At 43.1% G+C, this 27,760-nt stretch overlaps 1 protein-coding gene across 2 annotated transcripts in view; it reads right to left on the reverse strand.

Annotated features, from left to right (window-relative positions):
* ZBTB16 (zinc finger and BTB domain containing 16) overlaps positions 1-27,760 on the reverse strand; it is a 294,044-nt gene that overhangs the window by 79,652 nt on the left and 186,632 nt on the right. Inside the window, exon 4 of one of the 2 annotated variants that reach the window (XM_030221434.1) lies at positions 23,015-23,098. In XM_030221434.1, the coding sequence (XP_030077294.1) occupies positions 23,015-23,098 (84 nt within the window). Of the gene's footprint in view, positions 1-23,014; positions 23,102-27,760 lie in introns of both variants that reach the window. The other variant, XM_030221433.1, reaches the window with a different exon arrangement.

The raw sequence follows: 27,760 nt of genomic DNA on the forward strand, positions 1-27,760 counted from the left end.
AATCGCCCGACACAGGCCGTGTTTCGCCCAAAGGGGCTGCATCAGGGGCTAGAATGAAAACCTTCTGATAGGAACAATTATAATACTCATAAATGAAAAACCAGCACATTCAGCAAGTCCTGTTGTGTGTCAAATCACCAGGGGATGCTCCACTAATAATACTGTTTTTTTTCTTTTATGAGTATTATAATTGTTCCTATCAGAAAGTTTTCATTGATCTGCTGGTTTGTTTTCCACGTTGGAGTTTGCAGATCATTTGCCCTTGTTGTTTTTTAGAACCATTTTGTTGGCAGGGTCGTCCAAGGGTGACACAGTTCCCAAGGAGGATCAGTGGCAGCGAGGACCTCTGAGACAGAAGGGTAGGAGAAGATTTCCTAGCCACATTATCTGCTGCTGTAACTCCTGGTCACTATGCACACCTGGCCTGCTGAGCAGAAGTGATGTAAAGTGTCCGAGAATACTGACAGGACATTCATAAAAATGTATAAGTCACTGGCAAGATGTTATTTACAGTTTATTATAATCTTCTATGCCACCCTCCCAGGCAATCATCTATTGTTCTATAAACTGCATCTGCTTAATATATATTTTATATGCAGATGTGGTGGAGTTGTGGCAAGATACAGCCTTTCCGGCAGAATGTAGACTACAGAAGATAGAAACTGGATGGAAACGGTCCCAAGAAAAGCTACTAAAATGGTCGACAGCCTTCACTTTAACACATAAGAAGGAGGAGGTATAATAGAGAAGTTCAATATCTAAGAGGAATAAATGCACACGAAGCAGAGCATTGTGGAAAGATTGGTACTGCGGGTGCTGAATTTGTAAGATGATCTTGAAGAAGCTCATTGTGAAATGGTGACTCAATGTAGAGTGTAACAGCACCAGGGCTTTTTTTTGAGGGGGTACTTGGGGATACTGAGTACCGGCACCTTTTCCATCGTCTGCTAAAATTGACCCATGGACCCCAAGTTTTAATGAAAGAGCTCAGGCTCTACACACCAATTCTGCCTTGTCATTTGGCTGTTGTGGGGTGGTTTCCCTCAGTGATCACCCCACACCCCTGAAGTGTGGTCTAGCATTTGAGTACCGGAATCTTTTTTGCTACTATAAACGCACTGAACAGCACGCATACTCAGATAAGTGCCTGCTAAATTACAGCATACAGAAACGATTAATTATTCAAGTGTTTACTTCGATGGAAAAGAATTCAAAAAATAAAAAAAATTCACAAAAGAAGAAAATAAGGGTTTTTTGGTTCTTTTTTTTAGGACTAATGAATAAGCTTGCTCAATGATTAGTCCTAAGACACAAATGGGACGTAATTTGAGCCTCTGAAGTCATTTTTCCTCTTTTTAAAATTGCATTCAGTTAACTTGTAAATTAGAACTTTCAACTTAGCATTTTCTATGATTACTTACACTAGTTGATATGTGAACGTTCCAAAATTTCCTACATGAATGTATCTCATTTTAGTTTCGTAAAAAAATCCATTCCTACAAAGTTTTTCTCATTTAAAAATAAAATTAAAAGTTCTTAGAATAAATATTCAAATGAAAATATTTGTGCAACAGGGAGAGAATGTGTGCGTCTGTATGTCTACTCTACACTGATTATTGTCCCTGGACAGGGAGCACCTTGTTCCAGAAATAAAGAGGAACAGGACTGCCCCAGAGGGGGCCAAGGACTTTGACTAGGGGTTAGAGAGTTGGCATCTGCAACAGTATGGGGTCACACCTTTTCTGATGGAGGTTTGTTTTTTTTGGGGGGGGGGGGGGAGAGGAAAAAATCTACCCCTTGCTAATTGGCTGAAAGTGATAAGGACAGAACAGGGGATGCGCCTAGTACAGTGGTTCCCAAACCTAGTCCTGGAGGCACCCCAGCCAGGCAGGTTTTCGGGATATCCACAATAAATATGCATGAGAGAGATTTGCATGAAGTGGAGGAAGTGCATGCAAATATCTCTCATGAATATTCATTGTGGATATCCTGAAAACCTGACTGGCCGTGATGCCTCCAGGACCAGGTTTGGGAACCACTGGTCTAGTAAATTTTGAACATCTAAGTTGAAGTAGGTGTTATATTTTTGGACTTTATCAAGCTTCCAGAAAAGAGAAGGTATAGAAACCATACCACGTCATTTCCTGTGGACCAGGTAAAGCCTCATTTGCATTTGATATGTCCTCTTCTTTTTTGTTTTTATCATTGTATAGCGCTTTGAACTGCTGGTTAGCAAACGCGGTATAGCAAGTCCAAATAAATAAATATGTGTAAACAAGAATTTTAGCATTTCAACACTAGCCTGATGCAGGGTCATCTTAATGTGCAACATGAAAAGGGGTTAATTTTATAATAGGATGCTTACGTGAATATGATGCATCTAAAAGGGTACCTATTTTATAAAAAAACTTTCCAAGAACACCTGGAACTTAATAAATTTATTTAAAAACATTTAAAAATCAAATTTAATTGCTTACTCCCAAATGTATGTGCATATGGGACCTCATATCGGAGACATAAAGTTCATTATAGCAGCCTTCTGCATTAATGGTCATTAACCCCAAAATCCCCAAACCAGTTCTTACACCAGTGATCAATCTTAATTATTAACTTTAAAAAGATTAAAAAATTGAAACACTAAAGGCCATGTTTACTAAGCCATGCTGTAGCAGCGCTGTTTTTAGTGCATGCAAAACATGAGTGCGTGCTAACACTAGAGACACCCATAGGAATATATGGGTGTCTCTAGCTTTAGCATGCGCTAAAGATTAGCATGTGCTAACCGTGTAGACGCCCAAAGGAATATTATGGGCATCTAAATGGTTAGCACGTACTATTGTTTAGCACATGCTAAAAACGCTAAAACGCTTTTGTAAACAAGGCCCTTAGTTTACAGGCAGCCAATGACACCAATGCAATCACGTTTCAAGCGCTGACTCTGCATCAGTGTAGTAACTTGCTTCAAATATGCTTTTTTTCCCCAAAGCAAGGTGGCACTTATCGAAGTAACATAGTTTTTACAATGCTCAATATTGATTTATGTCTTCAGCCTGAAATTTAAGATCGATCACTGGTGTGCACTAAGTATAAATACAGAAGGCTGTACTAAAGCTGTGAAGCTATAATGTATAAGCCAACCAGATCTTTATAGTCAAGAGTCGGCCCGGTATCTATCCATTCCATCTCTCAGAACTATTTATTATGAAGAGACCAGGAGATGTACTCTCTCAAAAGCCAGTCCAAGAGAACAGAATCAAATTCCACTTCATCTTAGATTAATGCCAGATACTATCACTTTTAGGAAGCAATTGAGTTATTATTTGCAAAAGTTTATGAGGGAACTTAGCACAATACATATGATCATGTATCAAACCAATTTGCCATAGCTGACGTACACAGTTGCCAAATCTGTCTGTAAATTTCGTGTTGTTTTTATTATGGTTTATTTTGTGAAAATGAGAAACAATAAATGATAATGAACTTTATGACTCTGATATGAAGTCTACAGATAATTTTATATGCGCATACATTGGGGAGTAGATGATTAAATTTGATTTTAAAACATTTTAATATATTTATTAAGCTACAGATGTTATTGGAAAGTATTTGTCTATTTTTTCACCTGTTTGGATGTTATTTTGTATATTTTATAAATACAATACAGGTGTCTATGTGCCTTTATAAAATAGGCTTCTGAAACCAGCTCCAACAGCACACAAATGCACACCTGCTCTGAGGGCATACATTTGCGTGTGTACTCTACGCACTTACCCACTTAGGACTCAATTCTGTAAATGGTGTCCACATTTTTTTGGAGCATCTTACCCTTGCGTGTGGTGACTGATCTCTTGAATTGGGCCCTCTCCACCCCATTTTTGTTGTGTCCGATTGCTGTGGAGAGTGTGAACCCCGCTCTGTTTCTCTGTCCACATTTGGGTGCCAAAACAATGCTTACTATGAGCTAAGTGGCACTCAAAGTTCAATGCCGTTTACAGAATAGCGTTTAGCACCAGGGCCGCTGAGAGGGGGGACAAAATTCCCTGGGCCCGGGCCTCCAAGGGGGGGCCCGACACCGCAGTCCCACCCGCCCTCCGTCGTCGACCATCTGCCACTGGGCCGGGCCCCCTGCATTGAAATCACAGCGCCTCTCACCTCTGTGTGAAAGCGCTGCAGGCAGATTGCTTCCCTTTGGACCTCCTTCCCTCCCTGTGTCTCGCCCTCGTGGAAGTTACGTCAGACAAGGGCGGGACACATGGAGGGAAGGAGATCTGCTGCCTGCAGCACCTTCACACAGAGGGAAAGGGAAATGGGACTTGATATACCACCTTTCTGTGGTATTTTGCAACTACATTCAAAGCGGTTTTCATATAGACAGGTACTTATTTTGTACCTGGGGCAATGGAGGGTTAAGTGACTTGCCCACAGTCACAAGGAGCTGAAGGGAATCGAACCCAGTTCCCCAGGATCAAAGACCACTGAACTAACCACTAGGCTACTCCTCCACTGGTGAGAGGCACTGTGATTTCAATGCAGGGGGCCCGGCCCGGTGGCGGGTGGAGTGGCAACCTCGGGGTGGGGGGGGGGGGGGGGGAGGCAGCCTTGCCCCGGGCCCGGACCAGTCTCTCGGTGCCCTTGCTTAACACTGGGATCTGTGCCCAATTTTGAGCATGAAAATTTACACTAATTGAACCCTGGTGTAAATCCCCATTGCCTAAATTAGGTAGTGGTCCCCCAAATTCTAACACATTGCGTGCAAATCATGGGAATACCACTGACCTGCTTGCGCCCCTCTCATTGCCACGCCCCCTTTTCAGATACATGTGGAAAAATTTACACGCACATCTTTATATAATGGTGACTATAAAGCTGCACAAGTAAATCCTAATTATTGCCAATTAGCACAGATAATTAGCACCCAATTATCAGCGCTAAATTGACAATTAAATTGCATGCACAATTTGGATGCACTCCCAATTTTCTGCAAGCAATTTTGAGCACTACCCCCCAGATTCTATATAGGCTAAATAAAGTTGTGCGCACAAATCAGCGCACACAGCCAAATATGCACATGAACCTTAATTGCTTAACAAATTAATCAACACCAATAACTGGACATTAACAAGTAATTATTGGCACTAATTAGAATTTACACACGCAGGAGTTTAAGCATATTCTGCAGAACCCGGCACAGTCTCTCGGCGGCCCTGCCTACAACATTCTCTAGTCTGTACCCAGAGGTCAGCTCTCACCTTCCACTGCTCATGTTTAGTAAATAAAAATATTAGCCAGTTGCCTCATCTTGAAATTTTTCTGCCCTTGATGTTGCTGGGGAAGAATATGGAAATTTCTCCTCTCTCTAACCCCAAAAACCTTCTCAGGTGCATTCAAAATGCAAGTCTGTATACTGCACCTTTTCAAAGTGCAAAGTCTTCTCAATCACCCAGACTCAGGACTATATATGGAATCCCCAAATATCCCACCACCAAGAAAATCTATCAGCCACGAATTTGGAGGCTTTCAGCCTTCTGAAGAGTAACTACCAGTGGTCAGAGCCAGGTGACATCAGAATTCAAGAGCTGCAAATACTTCCCAGTGTTCAGACAATCCTCCATGAATATTAACTTGCTATTACCTCCATGCCTGCGGTCCAAGGACCCAGAGAATTTGTATTTCCTGAGGTTCAGATCTGTTTTTAGCATTGCCTACCTCTGCTACAGGCCACAGCAGATGGGTGCTGCAAATCAAACGAGAACGGCCACGTGGCAGGGCATAATTGAAAGGGATGCCCAAGTTTTGCTGAGGACTTCCTCGCAAAACGTCCCGGTGGAGGGGCGGGGAAACCCGTATTATTTAAACAAGATGGACATCCATATTTCGTTTCGATAATACGGTTGGGGACGCCCAACTCCTGAAATTTAGGTCGTCCTTAGAGATGGTCGTCCCTAGACTTGGTCGTTTCTGATTTTCGGCGATAATGGAAACCAAGGACGCCCATCTCAGAAACAACCAAATGCAAGCCCTTTGGTCGTGGGAGGAGCCAGCATTCGTAGTGCACTGGTCCCCCTGACATGCAAGGACACGAACCAAGCACCCAAGGGGGCACTGCAGTGGCCTTCATAAATTTCTCAGAGGTACATAGCTCCCTTACCTTGTGTGCTGAGCCCCCCAAAACCCCCTCAAAACCCACTTCCCACAACTGTACACCACTACCATAGCCCTTACGGGTGAAGGGGGGCACCTAGATGTGGGTACAGTGGGTTTCTGGTGGGTTTTGGAGGGCTCACATTCACCACCACAAGTGTAACAGGTGGGGGGGGGGGGGGGGCCTGGGTCCGCCTGCCTGAAGTGCACTGCACCCACTAAAACTGCTCTAGGGACCTGCATACTGCTGTGATGGACCAGAGTATGACATTTGAGGCTGGCATAGAGGTTGGAAAAAAATATTCTGAAAGATTTTTTTTGAGGGTGGGAGGGGGTTAGGGACCACTGGGGGGAGTAAGGGGAGCTCATCCCCAATTCTCTCCGGTGGTCATCTGGTCAGTCAGGGCACCTTTTTGTGCCTTAGTTGTAAAAAAAAAAACAGGACCAGGTAAAGTCGTCCAAGTGCTCGTCAGGGACGCCCTTTTTGTCCATGTGTTAGTATACGCCCCCGTGAACTTTGGTCATCCCTGCGACGGAAAGCAGTTGGGGATGCCCAAAATCAGCTTTCAATTATACCAATTTGGGCGACCCTGTGAGAAGGGCGTCCTTCTCTTTCGAAAATGAGCCTGAAAGGGTCTCAAAAGCAAATGTATTCAGCTTTTCCCAGCAGAGAGAGGTTTGAAAACATTAGTATAATTCATATCCTAAGACTAAGGCACACAACCAGTAAACCTCCCATGGATACACTGCACTTTAAAACACATCAAAATCACAGATGTGTCTTCTGAACGATATAACGGGAGTTATTGAGGGCACCCGTAAAATCGGATTATTTTTACATAAATCAGCACTTGTGGCTAAATATATACATTTGTAATGGATCCACCCAACTCCCCCCCCCTCCCCACTCCGACACAATGGAAAAATCAAATGCATGAACTACTCACAATGGAACGTCTTACAGTGGAGGGGTGTGGTATGGAAAATAAGAAAAGATTTGTGACTATTTGGACTCCCTACATGCAGACCTTACCTCCTACAGTTCGTTCAACTTTCTTAAATACTTTGACTATATGGCTGATAATGTTCCTACTCAGTTATGCTATGTGGTGTTTTTTGGAACAAGTGAGACTTATAAAGGGGGGGGGGGAATGAGGGCGAGAGTCTAATGTTGAAAATGCTTATATTGTTGCATATGCATTTAAGCTGACTTTTGAATGATAAACACTTCAAAATGGGGTATCCACAGTGGTTTACTCACACTCATACACATCCCGCTTAACAGTTCAACCTGTCAAACCTATTCCTTAACTGGTCTAAACAAGGAGGGCAATTAGGGCAATATTTATTAACTGCTGGTTCGCCAGGGAAGTTTCTGGATCAAATGACACACACAGCCTATTTCTGCTCAGTGACACAGCAATTCATATTGCGCACTGCTCATTACAACCCCCGGCACAAAGCAGTTGTCTCGTTCAAGCCAAGAGACTGTCCAGGTGTCACATTTCCAGCTCAGGCTATAAATTAAGCCTCTACTGGTATTTATCATTTTATCTGTACGGAAAGATCTGGGTGTTAAATTAAGCCCTCCCTAGCATAAAACAGAAACGCTGCCAATTGAGGTTGCAGCATACTGAACAAAATATCAGGTATACATTTATTATTTATTTATGACATTTATATCCTGCATTAGCCCGAGTAGAACTCAGGTTCAATGTGGCTTACATAACAATTAGAAAAGCATGAACATGTTCAAAATATATTAACAGGAAGTAAAATACATCATATAATGTTAGACCAGTGCATACATTTTTATCTACCCATACAGCTATAGATAGAAAGCAAGTAAAATTTTATCATATTTATGTAGCTCTATCTATGTACACACAGAGACACATATACATACATATACACACAATGCTTGAAAAGTCATGAGTCTTTTGACTGGTTGTGCTCTCCGTGAATTTAAGTCCTACAGTTCTTGGGTCCTTGGGTAGCGGTATCATTATAGAATTATATGCAGTTCCAAATAAGGCTAATTTTTGTAGCTAGAAGGGTGGTGGTCTTTCCAGATTAAGCAATTCTAAGCTCTTTGTAAGAATCTGTGTCATGACTCCCAAAGCCCCAATTATTATTAGTTACTACTATTGATTTCTTTTTCCGGAATCCCTCCAATTTCAATTTTTAAATCCTAGCAACCTTTTCCAAATTCTTTTTCCCCAACCCAATTATCACCTGGTATCAGTGCTTTAACAAACCATACATATTTCAGTTCTATTATATCTGGCATAATTGTAAACTATCAGTTCAGATTCTAAAGTCCCACAATATTTTTGCATTTTCTATGACTTTATCCTTAATTTAACATTCGCAATATTATTCAGTCACACTGAAAGCACTTTATTTTAAACATAAGTGCCAATGAGTTAATCTGGTTGCTACCATGTTTGATTTGAGCAATTTTGCTGCAACCAGTGATAATGTGGTCTGCAAGTTTTCTTTTTCTTTATATAATCTACATTACTCTCATTGCTAACTTTTTATTTTTGCCTACATGACATTTGAGCAGCAAAAATTACTGTTTCTTTTTTTAGACTTCTATTCTGTATCCATTTCAATGATAAGTTGTCTACAATTCCTCATTCATGTTATATCTATATCTGTCTATACATATGTGTGTGTAATATCTATATCTATATTACACACATATATACACACACCTAGATAAAGAGATATATAAAGTTCATGAGCTCTCCCTTCAAGAAATTACACACATTGTGATAATACGAGGTGCAGACACTGGGCCTTCAGGATTGAGAAAAATGTAGTCCTTTAATATAACAAAAACCCGACACGGGCCGTGTTTCGGCGTATAACCGCCTGCATCAGGGGTCAATAGAGTCCTATAGGTCAGCTTGCGGACTATTGCGCAAGGGGTAAGTAAGGCAATCGGGGTAGACTTCCCGTTGTGTCAACAGCTCATCTGTAATCGATAGGACGCCTTCGGTAATGAAATCTTATGCAGATTTCCTGTATCAGAGGGTCAGGACCTTTAGATGAACTGCTTTTATTTACTTCTGCTGTAGACCTAGGAAGAACCTGCAACGGAAGGACAATGGCAGCAGAATCACATCACAGGGATGCAAGGGGAGTTGCTGAATAGTAAGGGTGAGCAAGACAGAGGAAGCTAACATAGACAGATGGAAATGAGTGGTAGATAGTGGACTTGGTGGGGTAGAAAGGAAAAGAGGAAGTGAGAGAGGTGCTGGATATGGAGGGGAACTTCTGGATATGGAAAAAGGGAAGAGAGAGAGATGCTAGGCATGGATAGAGATGAAGAGAAAAGAGGAGAGATGCTAAACATTGTTGGAAGGGAGGAGCAGTACCAGTACTAGGCAGCTGCCTAGAGTGCCATGATTTTGGAGGTAGCACTGGGACAGCTACTTTGCAACAGAAAAGGCAGTAGTGGATGTGCTGCCACTCTTAGCCACTTGGTCACTTTCAGACTGTGCTGTCAAGTGTAGCTGGGCAACCAAACTGGATATTCAAAGGGGTGCAGAAGATTCACTTCTGAAAGCAGACAGAAGTTACCTTCAGCTTTCCCTTCCCATAAATCAACTCTGTGCTACAGTTGAAGAGAAGCAAAAGCAAAATTAAAATATATATATTTTTTGTTACATTTGTACCCCGCGCTTTCCCACTCATGGCAGGCTCAATGCGGCTTACATGGGGCAATGGAGGGTTAAGTGACTTGCCCAGAGTCACAAGGAGCTGCCTGTGCCTGAAGTGGGAATCAAACTCAGTTCCTCAGTTCCCCAGGACCAAAGTCCACCACCCTAACCACTAGGCCACAATTATGGGCATCTACCGCTCCATCCTCCAATGGCCATCAGGACAACAGGTTCAGCACTTTCAATCCTCTGCAGCTGCAGTGGCTGCCACTGTCTGCCTGTACTTTCCTTTTTCCTGTAGTTAAACATCTATTCTGAACTGCAAGGAAAGGAGGGAAGAGACACCAGTGGCAGATGGCTGACCTATTGTCCTGGCAGCAGAGGGCAATGAAGGTAGAGAACCACTAAGTATTGCAGAAAGAGCAGCTATGAAACTAGGTGGAGAAGTAGTGCCACTGAGGATTCAGGAATTGAGGGGGCAATTAAGATTCAAGGATTGGTGTAAATGGGGACAGGAGATGATGGAAATCTCTGGGGCTGGGTTGAGAGGACAAGAGTAGAAACTCTTGGTTTGGGTCTGAAGAAAGACTTATTGGATCAGGGCGAATAACACAGTGGCATGCAGGAAAGAAAGAAAGGAAAAAGTGGAAACTCGGAGTGAAAGTGAGGGATGCAGGGATTGGTTTGTGGGAAGAGCATCAGCATTTAGAGAATGAGTTTGGGGTAGGAAACAAAGAAACTGATAACTCAGACTGAGTAAGGGGAACAGCAGGGAATGGGAGACGATGAAAATTTGTGAAAGCTAACACTTATATATGAGGGAACAGTAGGGATTCAGGTATCGATTGTGAATCTGGCAGCATAGAAATTAAGGGATTGGGAGGTGGATCAGAGATTTGAGGATAGGGGATATGGGAACTCAGAGATTGTTGAGAAAGGAAAAGCAGGTATTCATTCTAAAGTAATGTATGGTTATTCTGTATTTGTAAAGGGTTTGCCTATATTTTAATGTGCATATGTTGAGGGAAAGAGGTTTATATGCAAGGAGAGAGAGAGAGAGCGAGCAGGGAAGGGCTGATGAAGGTTTAAAATGAAGAACAGGAGGGCTGAGGGTTGAAAATTGAAGTTGCAATGCTAGTAGGTAATAAAGAGGTAAAAGTGTCATGCTCCTAACCTGTTCTCTGTGGTCTCCAGCAGCATTCCTTGTCAAGAAGGATCTGTTTACTTCCTGGAAACACACTCCTCTATAGCTCTGCAAGAGAGCACTGGCTGATGTCATCACTTCCTGCTTGGTAGTATTTAAGGAAGGTCTTGTTTCCCAGCCAGTGCTTTTGCAACAGGTCTCAGAGTTGTCTAGTGTATGTTGCAGCCTTGGTCCAGTTTGTCTCCTGTTCCTGCCTGTCTTGTTCTAGCTCTGTTCTATGTTCCAGCCTTGTTCCTGCCCTGCTTCCTGACTTCCAGCTCCAGCCCTGTCTTCAGTCCAGCCTTTCCCAGGTGTCTCGCCCACCACCAGTTGGGGCATAGCCAGCCCTCAGGTTGGCTAGGTAGCGTCAACTTGGCTGCAGCTCAAGGGTTCACCCTGAGTCGTGACAGATTGCAAAGGCCATGAGCTTGGGCAAGTCATCTGTCTTGCAGCTGCTCCAGCAGTGGGCCCTCCAGCTCCAGTAACTTTCTGATCCTGTTTAGGACCCAACCAGTCGCATGGACCAGCTTCAGCATCTCCAGGACCTTGCCCAGGAGGTCCAGAAGCAATGGACTCAACTTCAGCAGATTACACAAATTCTTCAGGGATGTCTGTGCTCAGCTTGCAGCGATGCAAACCACAGTGGGTTCGAACCTGCCTCCAGGATTCGTTCCAGTGGCACCAACTCCAGCTTACCCAGTGTCTCAGTCTGAACTCTCAGCACCACCACGAATTGATGGGAATCCTAAGGCATGCCAAGGATTTATTAATCAGTATTAAATGAACTTTGAACTACAGCCCTCTAGTTTTCCTTCGGATTGAGTGGAAATTACCTTTATTGTCTCTATCATTTCTGGGCAAGCACTGGCTTGGGCCTCTCCTCTGTGGGAGCAGAATGACTCACTATGTCCAACTTGGCTGCCTTCCTTACATGCTTCCAGCAGGTATTTTGTTTACTCATTCTTATATCCCACAATTATCCAAAAACAAGTTTCGACTCAATGTGGCTTACAATTATCAGCTAGGAGATGTTACATTCGTTTATCATTTTCATTACATTACACTGTCAGACATTTGCATCATATGTGATCAACCATAACATTTCTTGGAGAGAGAGGTTTTTAGGCCTTTCCTGAACTGAAGGTACTCGTTAATAATTTTTATGGCCTTGGGAATCGAGTGCCACCATTGGAACCCAGACAGCTAAATCCAGCCGTGTAGATGGATTTGTAGGTCATGTTTCTACAGTTGGGCAGATGGAGTAATAAATAACCTCTGGTTTCTGGACTTGCATTTCTCGGTGATAATTCGATCAAGTCTAGCATATAAGCAGGAGACATACCGAATAGAATCTTGAAAATGAGAGTACTAGTTTTGAAAATCAGTCTAGCCCTGACCATGAGCCGGTGTAGCATTGTAAGCAGTGGGTTTGCTCTTTCATATTTTGACTTTTTGAATATCAATCTTGCTGCTGTGTTTTGTATGGTCTGCAGCGATTTTAGTAGGTTTTCTGTGCATCCTACATATGCTGCATTGCAGTAGTCTAATTGGGAAAATATCATACATTATACAATTAGATGGAAGGATTGTCTAGGGAAGTAGTCTCTGATCTTTCTCAGTTTCCATAGGGTTTTATAGCTCTTTGCTGTGATTGCTGATATGTGTTTGTCAAGAATTATTAGTATTTTTAGTTGTGATTCTATTGGGTATGTCTTTTGGTCACGTGTGAAGGATTGGTCAGACATGGGATTGTGTTGGCTAGACAGAACTAGGAGTTTGGTTTTGTCTCTGTTTAGTTTAAGTTTGAAAGTCGTGGCCCAATTTTCCATGCAGTCCAGTCCTGTTTTAACCTTGCCCGAAATCTCTGTGATATATTTGTTAAACGGTATGTAAATGGTCACATCATCAGCATATATAAATGGGTTAAATCCCATTTTTTTCCAGTTTCTTGCTGAGTGGGGCTAACAATGTTATCAGTGATATTATGGAGCCTTGTGGCACCCGCATTCCGTGATCCAGGAGGCTGAGAGTTGGTTGTACATCTTTACTAGGTATGACCTAGTTCTTAAAAATCTGTTGAACCAGGTTGCTTATGAGCCAGGGCATCTTTCCTCTGTAGCTTCTGAGCTACTGTGTCTACAACTAGGACCCTGTCGGCTAGTATGCCACTCAATTCCAGACCCTGGTTTCTGAATTGCAATAGAATCAGGAGTCCCAGGTGGCCGTCTTTTAGCAAGGCTTGGTGGGCTACATTAAGGATCTCACAGACTGACAGACACCAGCTTCTCCCCCCCCCCCCCCCCCCCCGGAAGAGGAAGTCTCCAAGCAAATAGGGCATTCTCGACTTTCAGAGAAAGAGAGGAAGAGAAAAGGCGTCAGAGAGAGCAAAACCTCTGTCTATTCTGTGCAAACCTGGGACAATTATGCTAAGCTCTGTCCCAGGAAAACGGGAACACTTCCAGATGTAGGATTTGTGGGGGGAGATGTCCCTAGGTCCTTCCAGAGTTGTTCTGACCTCCCTCTGTACTCTCCCTGTCACCTTTCTATGGGACAATAAATGGATCGTAGTCCGAGCTCTCATTCCGGCGCAGCTGGGAACTTTGTGGACAAACAGCTGACACACTAGTGTGATATTTCTGTGAATCCCCTCAGAGAACCCCTTTGCATTTCCTCAGTCTATGGAGACCCCACTGCCAAGGAATCTGCAGGCTATTACTCAACCTATTTCCCTTCAGTTGGGCTCTCAGCATGAAGAGACGATGAAAAGATCTGGGGAGTACATGAAGCTCTTATCAGGTCATTTTGTGGCTTCCCTGGTTGCAGAAACATGAATCTCATATTGACTGGCACTCTGGTGACATTTTAGCCTGGGGTCCCACCTGTTCTTAGTCTTGCTTAACGTCTGTTCAACCTCAGCTAACCCTGCCTACCATGGATTCACCCTAGGGCAAGCCTTTCATCTTGGAATCCAGACCCAACATGGACCCTGCAAAGATTCTTGCTGTCTCCCAGATCACTGTACCCCCAGAGAGAACTCCAGACTCCAAGCAGTCAAGGGAGCAGTCCTTGTACTGGACACACAAACTTTGAGTCTACAGGATATTCTCGATTTCAGAAGGATAAAGAGGATTATACATGGAAATCTACTATCAGTGTTCATACCCCTGCATTTATAAAAGACATTGTCAACATCTTTATTCCCTCAAACCCAAGCCCACCGGTCCAGGAAGGGGGCTTTAGGAAGGGGGGTACTGCCATGCCCCTCACCTGTTCTCTGTGGTCTCCAGCAGCATTCTGTGCAAAGAAGGATGTTTACTTCCTGGAAACCCAGCACTTCCTTTATAGCTCTGCACGAGGGCGCTGGCTGTCTTCACTTCCTGTTTGGTAGTATTTAAGAAAGTTCCTATACCCCAGCTAGTGCTTTTGCAACAACCTATATCCCAGCTAGTGCTTTTGCAACAGGTCTCCTAGAGTTGTCTAGTGTGTGTGTTGCAGTCTTGGTCCAGTTTGTCTCCTATTCCTGCCCATGTCTTTTTTTTCTAGCTATGCTCTGTGTTCTAGCCTTGTTCCTGCCCTGTTTCCTGTCTTCCAGCTCCAGCCCTGACTCCCAGCTCCAGCCTTGTCTACAAGTTCCAACCCTGTCTTCAGTCCAACCTTTCCCAGGTGTCTCACCTGCCGCCAGTTGGGGTCTAGCCAGTGTCAACTCTTCTGCGGCCCAAGGGCTCAGCCTGAGTCGTGACAAAAAGAGGGAGACTGAGAACAATGGGCAATAGGATAAGAAACTAAGAGGTGAGATGGAGGAGTAAGACTAGGGTTACCAGATGGCTCAAGGTCATAAAGGACAGATTGAGCCAGTCTGGATTTTCCTTTCATTGCTTTCACTGAAAAGTAAAACTTGGATTGGCTCAATCTGTCCTCCATAACCTGGAGCCATCTGGTAACATTAGGGAAGACTATAAATGGGGAGGATGCAAGACAAAAGATGTGGAAAGGTGATGAGGAGAGCTTGAAAGGGGGGGGGGGGTGAGGGGGGAAAAGGGATGGTTGGAGAAAGCCAGGATGGGGATGATTCATGGGGAAGGGCAATTGCAGAGACTCAAAGGAGGCAGCTAATGAGAGACCCAGATAGAGATTAGTGAAGGGAGCAACCCAGTAAGGGAGAAAGAGCTAAGTAACATTTGGGGTGGGACAAGGGGACCTGGAGAGAAGTAAGAGGTAAACTCTAGTTCTGAATTGAGGCAGAAAAGCAACAAGTGAGCTGAAAGGGAAATAATGTATCTGAGACAGATTTAAGTGAGGCAGTACATAAAACAGGAGAAGAAAAAGAAAATGGAAGATCTATTCTGGGTAAAAAGAAGATTGGCAAGACAACTATCCTGGAGGAAGTGCATCCCTATTTTTCTGTTGTAATGAATGAAGAGTCTCATTTCTTGGGATTTCAGTTTAATTTTTCTGTTCATATTTCTAGTTTGTGGTCCATTAGCCTGTACTATATTTGGAGAGGGTCTATCAGTGTTCTACACGTGTGACTGAGGTCAGTTATTCTGTTAGCACTGAGTCTTAGGGATCTGTAGAAATCCAGCTTATTCAATTTTCTCACAGGTTGTATTGACATTCTAGGGCTCACTGCAGTAATTACAGTGCTTCCCTTTCCTAGATATATCCTGGATGTTGCTGTGGAATGATACATTTGTTCTACAGGCCCCAAGCAACTTTTGTAGGGTTTTATATTACTTCACAATATGCCTTATAATGGAGAGGGTTGATGTTGCAGTTACTGGATGAAATCAGGATCCGTCTTTTTGTGAGTTCTATGGGGAAAGTGTCCTAGTTCTACTCTGCACCCACTGTTGCATGAGACAGACTTCTGTTGATACAGAATATGGCCCTCATTTTACTAGCCCTATTTGCGTTTGATACATGCATAAACTGGCACTTAAATGTTTATTTTGCATAAATGTAAGTCATAAGAACATAAGAATAGCCATACTGGGTCAGACCAATGGCCATACTCTAGCCCAGTATCCTGCTTCCAACAGTAGCCAGTCCAGGTCACCAATACCTGGCAGAAACCCAAATAGTAACAATATTCCATGGTACCAATCCCAGAACAAGCAGTGGCTTCCCCTATGTCTATTTCAATAACAAACTATGGAATTATCCTCCAGGAAATTGTCCAAATCTTTTTTTTAAACCCAGATATACTAACCTCTGTTACCATATCCTCCGGCAACAAGTTCCACAGCTTAACTATTCTTTGATTGAAATATTATTACCTTCTATTTGTTTTAAAAGTATTTCCATGTCATTTCATTGAGTGTCCCCTGGTCTTTGTACTTTTAGAAAGAGTGAAAAATCGATTCACTTTTACCCATTTTACACCATTTTATGAAGCACGTATCAAACCCAAGTGTTTGCAAATGGCAAGGAGACATGGTCTGGGTGTGTTTTGGGTGGGCAAAGGGCATTGGCAGTTCATAGACATTCCCCATTTCAGAAGGGGACTACTATGTCCTAAAAGACTGACGTCAAGAGTTACACCAGCTACCAAGAAGATTTAGGATTTAGGAAACAACTGCTATTGAGCAGCACTCCACTTGACGGAAGGGGGGGGGGGTTCCCCCCACCAAATGCCAAACTGGCAAAGGATAATGGTCATTCTAACAGTGTTGGGATAATAATCAATTATGTTTCGCTATGTGCCAGCACAGTTGGTTATATTGCCATTGTACAACATAATCGGTTACGTGCTGGCTTTGAACTTGTCAAATATCATATATTTATTTTTCTAAAATGGGTGTTATGCAGCATGCACCTGGTGTATAAATATCCATTTCTCCTGCATTTTAGAACAGGCTCTATGTTCACAGATTCTGTTCTAAAACACTGGTTAAACTTGAGACACACTGGCCTGCACTTCTCAAGTCCTACTTCTCCCTCTCCTTTCTGAGCACACTACCAGAACCTTCATCCACACTCATCACCTCTCGCTTGGAGTACTGCAACTTGCTTCTCACAGGTCTTCCACTCAGCCATCTCTCTCCTCTTCAATCTGTTCAAAATTCTGCTGCTTGATTAATATTTTGCCAAAGTCGCTATGCCCATATCAGCCCTCTTATAAAGTCACTTCACTGGCTCCTCTTATTAACCTATAAGTGCATTCACTCTGCTGCCCCTCACTACCTCTCCACCCTCATCTCTCCCTACACTCCTTCCCAGGAACTCCGTTCACTAGGCAAATCACTCCTAATTGTACCCTTCTCCTCCATTGCTAACTCCAGACTCCGTTCCTTTTATCTTGCCGCACCTTATGCCTGGAACAGACTTCCTGAGCCATTACGTCAAGCTCCATCCCTGGCCGCCTTCAAATCCAGGCCAAAGGCCTACCTGTTTGATGCTGCTTTTAATTCCTAACTTGTCATCTGCTCGTAACCTTTATCATGTCTTCCTCTCTTCAATAGTCCCTTTTCCCTATGTGTCCTATCTGTCTGTCCTATCCTTATCCCTTATTTGTCCTGTCTGTCTGTCCTGATTTAGATTGTAAGCTCTGTTTGAGCAGGGACTGTCTTTTCTTCATGTTCAATTGTGAAGCGCTGCGTACAACTGGTAGCGCTATAGAAATGATTTATAGTAGTAGTAGTACTTCTGCGACCTGTCTAAAATGGGGAAGCATTATGTTTACAGCACCCTAACAGTCCAACGATCAGGATCAATTGTCAGTATTTTTTTAGTTACATTAAGAACTAGCGTCTACCCATGTATATATACACTATTGTGCTTTTTCTTTTTGAACTGTTCAACCTTGTTTATCTGGTTTCTCAATTTATAATAATGTAAAAGAAAAAAAGAACTAGCGCCTACATGGTTTCCATTTTTTCTAGTATATAGCCTGGGAATGTAAACTATGTCCCTGATATTCAGACCATGGGAGATACCCGGGCTGTCTCACACGGTCTGTGCTGAACCTGGATATTCTGGGCTTTTCTGGTGACCGGCATTGAATATCCAGGTTTTTTTGGGCGGTTTAAACATTACCAGCTATGTCGACATAGCCGGTTATCTTTAAACCGGGCAAAGATATACCAGGGTTTGACGCAGCCACATATGACCGCCAAACCCGGTTCAAAAATCCACGGAGAGCCAGTTATATTGTGTGATATAACTGATTATCTGTCAGCCACTAACTGCAGATATTCAGCAGAGGATAGCCGGTTATCCCCCACTGAATATCGGCGGATAGCTAGTTGAGCGTTATTTAACTGGTCAGCCTCCATTCTGACCGGTTAAATAGCACTAAATATCAGGTGGTGTGCTTCCCCCCCCCCTTGGGGCAACTGCCTGACCAGCATTTGCGTGAAAGGGAACTTCCCTATCCTGCTCCCTAACTGTTGAGAAGGGTCACTTCATTTTATGTGTCTTGGTGGGGGGTTGGGGGGGGGGGGAGACAGCACTTCATTTCTCAGTTTAAGCTGCTCCTGGTCCAAGTTAGATGGCACATTTCTCAAGTGTAGCCATTACATTCATCTATGACCCTGCTGGGATGGTGCTCTGAATAGAGACCAGAGAGGGAGCACTCCCCCCCCCCCCCCCCCAAAGCACTATCCCACTATAGAGAGTAAGTATGGCTTTACCCTTCTAAAAGCAGGTGCAATTTTAACTAACATCTTTAAATTATGAGATCTTAGTATTTCGGCTGGGTTTTTTTTTTCTTCTCGTTTCTAAGGAATTACCACCTAGGGTGTTTAATTAAATAGCCTGAGACCAAGGCTTCACAGGACAATAGCAGCAAGCTTAGCCTTCTAGGTTAAAGGTCACCTTTACTTAGGAACAAATGACCTCATACCATCCAAGGGCTTTCAGAGCTGTGCTGGAGAATTCTTGTGAGTTTTGCTGCAGATTTAAATGAGGTGGACACACAGCAATGGACAGGACTAGAAGTGACACCGCAGACCAATCGAGCTTGGCAGTCACTTCCATCTGGCCCAACAAACTGGCCTCCTTCAATTTACAGCACACAACTCATCTTTTAACATTCCTAACGGCTAATAGCAATGAAGATAGTAGGGACATGTAGAAATAACATGAAAAATGCAACCGAATAGAATTGTATCATTTCATTTCATAATGAACCAAAAAAAAAAAGAAAATCATTTCATTTTTAGCATGGGCCTTTGCAAACATTGGAGCCCTTTTACTAAACTGCATTCTACCCGATATTTAAAACCATTTAACCAGCCAAGAACATCTCCTGGCCAGTTAAATGCCACTTAACTAGTTATCTGGCAACATTCAGTGGGAGATCACTAGTTATCTCCCGTTGAATACTGCTGGTTAGTACTTAGCAGATAACCAGTTATATCATGTGATATAACCAGCTATCCGCTAATATTCAATGTATCGCCAGCTAACTTTGGCGGCCAAATAAGGCTACCAAAATAGCAAGTATATCTAAGCGCTGAATATCGGGCTTGGCCGGTTATGTTTAAACTGTCCAAAAATAAACTGACAGATAAATTCAGAAAAAGTAACGTGATTTAACACTCGCATACTATCGCAACACCCTTAATGTGGTCATGCAGTAGCCTGTTTCTCGGCGTTAACCACACATTTAGGGGTAAATTCTATAAATGGTGCTACCCCCCCCCCCCCCCCCCCGCTTAAGTGGTATATTATACGCTGCGCCTAAAGTTCGGTGCGGTTTATAGAATACACACTTAAGCGAATAGTCGCACAGCCATCTGCACCAATGAAAATTTGGTGCAAATGTCTGCATCTAAATTTATGCACAGAGCATCATATTCTCTAAAAAAAAAAAAAAAAAAAAAAAGAGCCCCATTATGCACTAAGCCTAAAAGTGAAATCTAATGTCATGAAAATTTTTTAAAACGAAACAAAAAATGGCTGAAACTCTCTGTAGGCATAGCCTTAGTGTGCAGATCAATCAAGCTTTAGAAATTTGCTTTGAAAATACACTTTCTAGGAGTGTTAAGCCAGAAAATTTTCATTTCATGTCATTTCTAGGAATGGTCATTTTATTTATTTTCATTATGTCATCCCGGAAGCAATGTTTTTAAGTGTACTCACTCTTCTGAACTAGCATGCACTGTTTGCAAAGAGTGCTATGCATGCATTCACTATCTGGAAAGTGTGTGCACTCTTCTGTAAATAATGTGCACTTTTAATGACACAATAAAATGTTGTTTCACATTAAGGCATATCCTAGTATTATCTTTTACTGGGAGCAGCCTCTGCTCCTCAGCATGGTGCAGAGGCAGCGTTCACAACCCCTGAGATGCAAGGCTGGGGGCACAGGTGTCCTGGTTATACAATGGTGAAACTCACTGGCCAGATTCAGAGCGTATAGGTTTCTGAGGGATATCACTCCAATGCTCTCTATTTAGAAGGGAACCATCCGAGATACACTATGCAGCCACAAGTTTCAAACAAATCTTACATCAAAGGGAAAATATGAAGAAACTTAATTCAATGCTCAACCTCTTTGACAAGCCTTTTGACAATTTGATCATCATTCAAGGGCTGCCACACAATCTATTTCTATATTGCTACTAGTCCTACACAGCAATGTACAGATACTATCCCTAGGCCAAGTGGTGCCTTATACAGGGTGGGAAAGATGCAGGTTCACTTGGTCTCTTCTTCAGACAATGAGCACCTGTTCTTTCCAAGCAGCTCTCTCTCTATCACAATGTTCATCTACATAGTCAGCTGAGCAACAACAGCCCCCAGAACAGAGCAAGTGTTCAATGAGTGCAGGGGGGGGGGGGGGGGCACAAGACACCCAGCACTAGAAACAGCATTACAGATCCAGATAAGTGATAGTCATCCTACCCTGGAGCTTATAGTCGAGGGAAGAGAAAGAAAAGTTCAACGAACTTTGCCATGCAAATTATAAAGATTGTATTCTTGAGCCCAGCTCTGGTAGTCCCCCCCCCCCCCCCCATACACTTTTACATAGGCAGGTTTTGCATAGCCTACAGGGAAGAAAAAAGCTGGGTTTGCAAATCTCAGTCTTCACACAACAGCAACCCCCAGAAGCCAGACTTCATGTGCACTGTAACACAGGTCATCACTCCGAGTCAACACTGTTACCGCCAAAACTTGGGCTACACAGAAGATAAGTTATAAATTGTGGATTAAAGCTTATGGCATTGTAGCCCCAACAGAAGCAGGGTTTCAAATTTCAAAGTTTATTCTGCATTTGATGCACTGCCCTGGGATACACCATCTGAGCAATTAACAGTTTAAAATTATGGAAAAGATAAGGAAAAGAACTACAATTAATGATAGGAAAGAACAGCCAGAAACAGGGAAGATAAGAATTAAGGACAGAAGAATTCAAACGAATAGACTACTGGCAATCGGTGCCCAACCTCAAGGAGGGCAGGAGGTGGTTCAGATTCAGCTATAAGTCCAAAGAGGAAAAGAGAGGGAACAGCTGGGCTAATAAAATCAGGATAGGACATCATTCACTAGCTCTCACTCTCTTCCATCCCTACCAGAGCCACACAGGATGAGAATTTACAGCAATATTGTGTGACATGGCCAATATGGTGCAACTTGTCTTAATTCAATCAGACAAATTTTTAACTGTAACAATGACTCTCTTCTAACTCAGTTTTACAAGATGTATCACAGAATTGTGTGCGGCTTAATGCATTACTACTCAGCCCATCTTTCTTTCACGGACACGCACACACAAAGGCATAGCCACTCTAAAATTCTGGATATAATTTTATGTGTTAGTAGCTAATAAAATTCCTACCTGCAGTTCTTGCTAGTTTTGACTATATAAATAACAGCATCTCCTATGTCTGAGGGAAATCTGCACAATTGCACAATGAAGAATTTGCACAGAATTCAGCTCTGCTGCTTAAGTAGTGGCCTCCGGGGGAGGTAAGCCACATCCTACCATGTAACTACAGTGGAAGGGAGGAAGTGTCAACTGCAATGCTGGACCACGAGCCAAAAGGGAAGGGGGGGGGGGGGGAAGAGGCTTCAGCATCTGCCTAGGCAGGAATGAAGCAGCATCAACATCTGAAGGATACCTCATCAGCTGCTCAAATGCAGCCTTTAGATTTATTATTTATAACCCACCCTTATCCAGGGTGAGGTACAATATACACACTTAAAAAATACATAAAACGTACAAAGCAAAAACACATATCAATTCAAGTCAAAACTTAACCCTACCTCATAGATCATAAGCAGACAACAGGACGATCTGAGGCACAACCTTATACATGACCAGCAGTAGCACGAAAAGACAGAAACATCAAATGCATTTTAATTGGTCCTTAAACGCCAACAAATAGATCTCATGTTTCAGTCCAGCTGGCAAGCGATTCCATTCGTAAGGGCCAGCAATCGAAAAGGATCCTTTTCTAGTCACATCCAGTTGAAAGTGATTCAAGGGGGGGGCACAACTAAATTTCTAGCATTCATTGACTGCAACTGTCTCTGTGGAACATATAGCTGAATAACGTTCTTCAAATACACAGCAGCGTCATGAAACAAAACATGGTGAACTAGAATCAACAATTTAAATTTCACCCTAAATGCAACTGGTAGCTACCTCAACCGCTTTAAGTATGTTGAAATATGATCAAATTTCAACAGACCAAAAACGAGGCGCACCGCTAAATTCTGTCCAATTTGCAAGGAGCGAATACAAGTGGCGGGTAACCCTAAATAAATAAATAAAATATTTCTAGCTATCTGTAGACTTAGGTGGAATTCCCAGCTCAGTAAGCACAAGCTGTTGGGGGTGGGGGGCGGGGGAGCAATGAAATAGCTTCTTGATTCCCATGTCATCATACTCTGGCTGGAGACATACTAGGTAAAAGTTTTAGGTAGGATTTGGCTAAGCTTCTTTAGTCATCAGATGGTGAACCACAAGCCTCACCCCTCTTCACAGACCTAACAGTGTATGAATCTAATAGTTTTCCCACTACTTGTTTGTGCCAGTGTGAAAGTCTCACCATGGAAGAAACCAACCTACCAGAATGAGTCTGCCTGTGGGAATCCAAGGCATCCTCCTTGGAGAACTGGGAGCCACACTGCTCACAGACGAATGCTTTCGCACCTGCTGGGGGAAAAGGAAAGAGGGCACAATCATTATGTAGGCACTAAAAACTACCACCTAGAAAATTGCTCTATTCAGAAGGCACAAAGCTGTGCCAGAGGCAAGAACTGCAAACCGGGCTTAAGGGGCGAACCAGTGAAGCACTGACTAAGGGAAAAAAAAAGCTTAAGTGGGGTAGAAAGCACGTCTCAGAGCTCACCCTTTCATAGCGGTGAGGGTGTGTTGTGTAGTTTCTGCTAGGAAATTAGGATGACAATGGAGTCTAGCTGATTGAGTAAGGGATATGAATAAGGCTGTGACACTGAGTATAGAAATATTAGGGGACATAGTTTGAAGAATTCAATAAGTTTGGGGAGAGGTTAGGAGGCAGTTGAAGAGAACAGAGTTATGGAGTAGGTGAGAGACAAAGGACGGAGATGGGTCTTTGAAGGAGGTTAGGGGTAGAAATGGGGCAGGAAAAAGGGAGTAAGACATAAGATAGGAACTGGAGGTAGTGAAGGGATAAGTAATAAGGAAGGAGCTGGTAAGAGGATAGGAGGCAGAGGAAAGTAGATGAGGCTGAGAGAAAGTGAGAAAAATAAAACAGAAAGATCCATGTCACAGAGAGATATAGGGGGAAGGAAGGGAAGGGAAAGGAAGCCAGGAGAGTGAAGAAACAGAAAATGGAAAAGGATTTAAGAGAACACCAACAAAAGGAACTGTAAATAGATCCAGGACCAACTCAACTAAAAATAAAATAAGACAACAAAAGGTACAAAAGAATTTTTAGTGTTAGTTTTTATAGAATGAAATATGTCAGGTTTGAACATGTGCTTTCCTTACAGTTTCCTCACTACAGGAGGAAATGCATTTCAGTTTCTCATTATTCAGTGTTCCACAACTCTAAGTCTGTTTTTTATTTTATTTTAATTTTCTTTTATTGGGGGGGGGGGGGGGGGGTACTGTATTGGGAATAAGTTAAACATGTAAATTGTAGAAAGCAGACTTTTAGAGTGATGGGGCCAGATTATTAGAACCAGCTGCCTCTGGAGCTAAGGGACCAACACTCATTTAGGAAGGTGCTAAAAACATTACTATTTATTCAGTCCCTATAGCTGGCTGAATGAATTGTTTCTGCTTCATATAAATGCTTTTTATATCATTCTTTTTATTTTTAATTGCAAACCAATTTGAAATTTTCTTTCTGCATAAAAATGGCATACAAATTTTATAAATATTCTTTACTAGGTGATGGTAAACCTTTTCTTCCATAGATGCCAACCAGTGGCTTAGGAAGGGGGGGGGGCGGGGGGGCGGTCCGCCACAGGTGCACGCCGCAGGGGGGTGTCGGCTCCGCGCTGGTGCACTGCCCTCTCTGCCCTGGAACAGGTTACTTCCTGTTCCGGGACAGAGAGAGCAGTGAACCAGCGCAGAGCCGACACACCGCAGCAACGTGCAGTCGGGGCGGATCGGCCCTCCCGCCCATCCCTCTCCGCAGGTATGCGCTCTGGGGGGGGGTGGGAGGTATGCGCTCCGGGGGGGGGTGCGCTCCAGCGGGAGGAGGGTGCGCCGTGCTGCACAGCGGCGACCCGCCCCGGGTGTCAGCTCCCCTCGCTACGGCTCTGATGCCAACTTTTTACAATGATTGGGGGTGCAAAACACAGCACAAATGACATATCTCTGGAAATACCAAAAGAGCTTGCTCAATATAGAGCAGAGTTTCTCAACCCAGTCCTCGGGACACCTCAAGATACCCACATTGAATACGCATGAGATAGATTTGCACAGAATGGAGGAAGTACATGCAAATCTCTGTCATGTATATTCATTGTGGGTATCCTGAAAACCTAACTGACTGGGTGTGTCCCGAGGACTGTGTTGAGAACCCCTGATATAGAGAGAACTTAGGGTTGGCCTCAGCAATTGCGGTGCCCTATGCAGACCAAGAGGTGTGAGGAGATGAAGCTGAAAAGACAATAAAATGGCACTATCCCTCCGAGAAGTGCAAAATCAATGGGCGAGGGGGAGTGACAGGGAGGATATGCAAGGGCTGGCCTCTAATGTGATGGGAGGAGTATACAGCATCAGTAATGAGGGGAGGGAGAGAGGAGGAGATGAAGATGGAAAAGGAAAAGCAGCTTTAACTTTTGGTGAACTGCTGGTTGTAAAGCTGACTCAGATGAGCATGGGGGCCCTTGTGGCCACCGCTGTTACCCCTGCTTAAAGCTAGCCCTGTGGGTACTCAGCACCCACTGTATCCACAGAGCTGTATAGAAATCTATAGCAGTCTGCCTCATTTCTTTTCACAATTGAAGGTGTAAGAATGTTCTAGAACAGGGCTCTGTCCTCAAGAGCTGCAATGCAGTCGGGTTTTCAGGATTTTCCCAATGGATATGCTCGAGATCTATTTGCATGCACTGCCTCCGTTGTATGCAAATAGATCTTATGTATACTCTTTGTGGAAATCCTGAAAACCCAACCTGGCAAGGGCCAAGTTTGGACACCCCTGATCTAGAGTGTTTGCAGTGCTGGCTTTTCAGTTTCAGGACTTGGTGCTGGTTTAGTGTGGTGAGTTTCTAAATGTGAACTTGATGGGTTTTGTGTTACTTCACACAGGGCTTCTTTTACAAAGCCGCACTAGCGGTTCCCGCACGGCAAATGAGAGGAAGCCCACAGGAATTGAATGAGCTTCATTTACTGCACTGAGAATCGGTAGCGTGGCTTTGTAAAAGAAGCCCACAGTGTTTAGCAGTGGAGGGAGTATGTGTTGCTGTCTCTAATGTGACTCCAGTCCAGGATTTGAACAGAATCATTGCTTTGTAGCTTGAAATGTAAAGGAGAAACTTCTACTTCTGCTGTGCACTCATCACTGAAAAAGTTTATCATTAGTTATTCATTCATATGGAACATTCCCAGACTAATTATACTTTATCGGACCAATATTCAAAGGCAGGTGACGCATAATCAGCTTATCTGTGTATTTACAAAAATATATGGAAAATAATGGGTCATTTACATTGCTAAATGATCAGATATTCATGGATTTGTGAGCCATATTTGAAGAGGAGTGAGGTCAAGTCAGATAATTATATGTTTAGCGATGATATTCAGCCACTATCTGAATGTTATACATTGAATTTAGGGCTACTGAATAGCAGTGCTAAACTAAACTAAACAGATAGCACTGCTGCAGTCATCACTCTATCCGTGTATTTTGCAGCGCTTCCTAAACACGCAGAGTGCACTGAATATACAGATTAAGTTAAAAGGCAGTGCCAGCTTTAAAATTAAGCCAGTGACTGCACCAGCAGAAAAATTTACCCCATTTGTGTGGCTCACATACAAAATTAGCACCAAGATAACCGACTGGAGCCCATAGAATAAAAAAAACCACATTATCCATACCTGGTTTGAAAGTTGCAATACCCATTTATTGGAAGGATATCACTAACCAATGGTTTACAGCTCCCAAGTTTCCATAAGTGGGTGTAGTAGAACACAAGTCAGGTAAAAGGGTGATGCCATAGCCTGTTCCACAGCCAGAGGTGTATATGTGGAAATGCTGAATATCAAATGCGCAGCAAACAAGCCTGAGTGTACCATTTAAGATCAGGGGAGTCCCAACCCCCTACTCCTGCAAAATCCGTATTTGTCCACCAATAATTTAGAATTTTTTATTCTCCCAAACTGATTAATCACTCTCAAGTCCTTATTGAGAAGAAAAATAGGCAATGTTTGATGCACATAGAGCCACTTTGGAAAAACAGTCATCCAGAGTAGGTTAATTCCTCCCACTAAGTGATAAGGGTAAAGACTGCCATGCCTCCAGGTGGCATCTAGTGAACTGGATTACCTCCAGAACATTATTTTGATATAGAGTTCGGGGGCCAGCTGGATACCAAGATATTTGGATCAGTGCCCAATTTTGGACATCGTATATAGAATCTGGGGCTAAATGTCGGTGTTCTAGAATTGCCCCCTATTGGCCACCTCCAATCTGCCGGAACCCAGTTTTAGTTGGTTTCCAACAAGTAACAGCCTGCTAGTATCAACCTCCTTGCCACAAAGACTGCAGTGTTGCTGTATCGCACTACAGAAGAGATTGTAATTGCCAACAATGCAGAATAACCAGAAGAGGATAGGGATTGACCAGGGATCAGAAGGACAATATTTGATCATGTGTTTGGCAGAAGCAAAGGCCAATGCACCTGAATGAGCTGAAGGCAGCAAGTATGATACTTTCATGTCATTCTTAGCAAAATAGCTCCAGTTAAGGTCAACACTGCTATGGTGAGATTAAAAATGAGAGATCTTGAGGTCTAGAGAAATCTCATGTTCAGCCACACACTTGCAAGTGATGATGATACACTGTCCCCATACACTTTTCATGGAGATTTAAATCACGTGGGACACCTTGTGTCAAAACAGAGATGCTTTTTTTCTCATTCTAAATTTATCAGCTATTCTGGAAACCTCTCTATCGGAAGTGACTGACCGAGGGCCATTTTTGGTGTCTTTTGTTTTTAAACAGGACCTTAATACTATACTTAGATTGTTTATTCATAACTTACAGGCTTTATTCGGTGGGTGGACAGTTTGGGTCTATCCTGATGTCGTTAAGTCTACACAAGACAGAAGGAAGCTTTTTCTGGCAATGAGGGGAGAAACCCGAGTGTTAGGTGC

Source organism: Microcaecilia unicolor, chromosome 12 (assembly GCF_901765095.1).
Source record: "Microcaecilia unicolor chromosome 12, aMicUni1.1, whole genome shotgun sequence".
Taxonomy (NCBI): domain Eukaryota; kingdom Metazoa; phylum Chordata; class Amphibia; order Gymnophiona; family Siphonopidae; genus Microcaecilia; species Microcaecilia unicolor.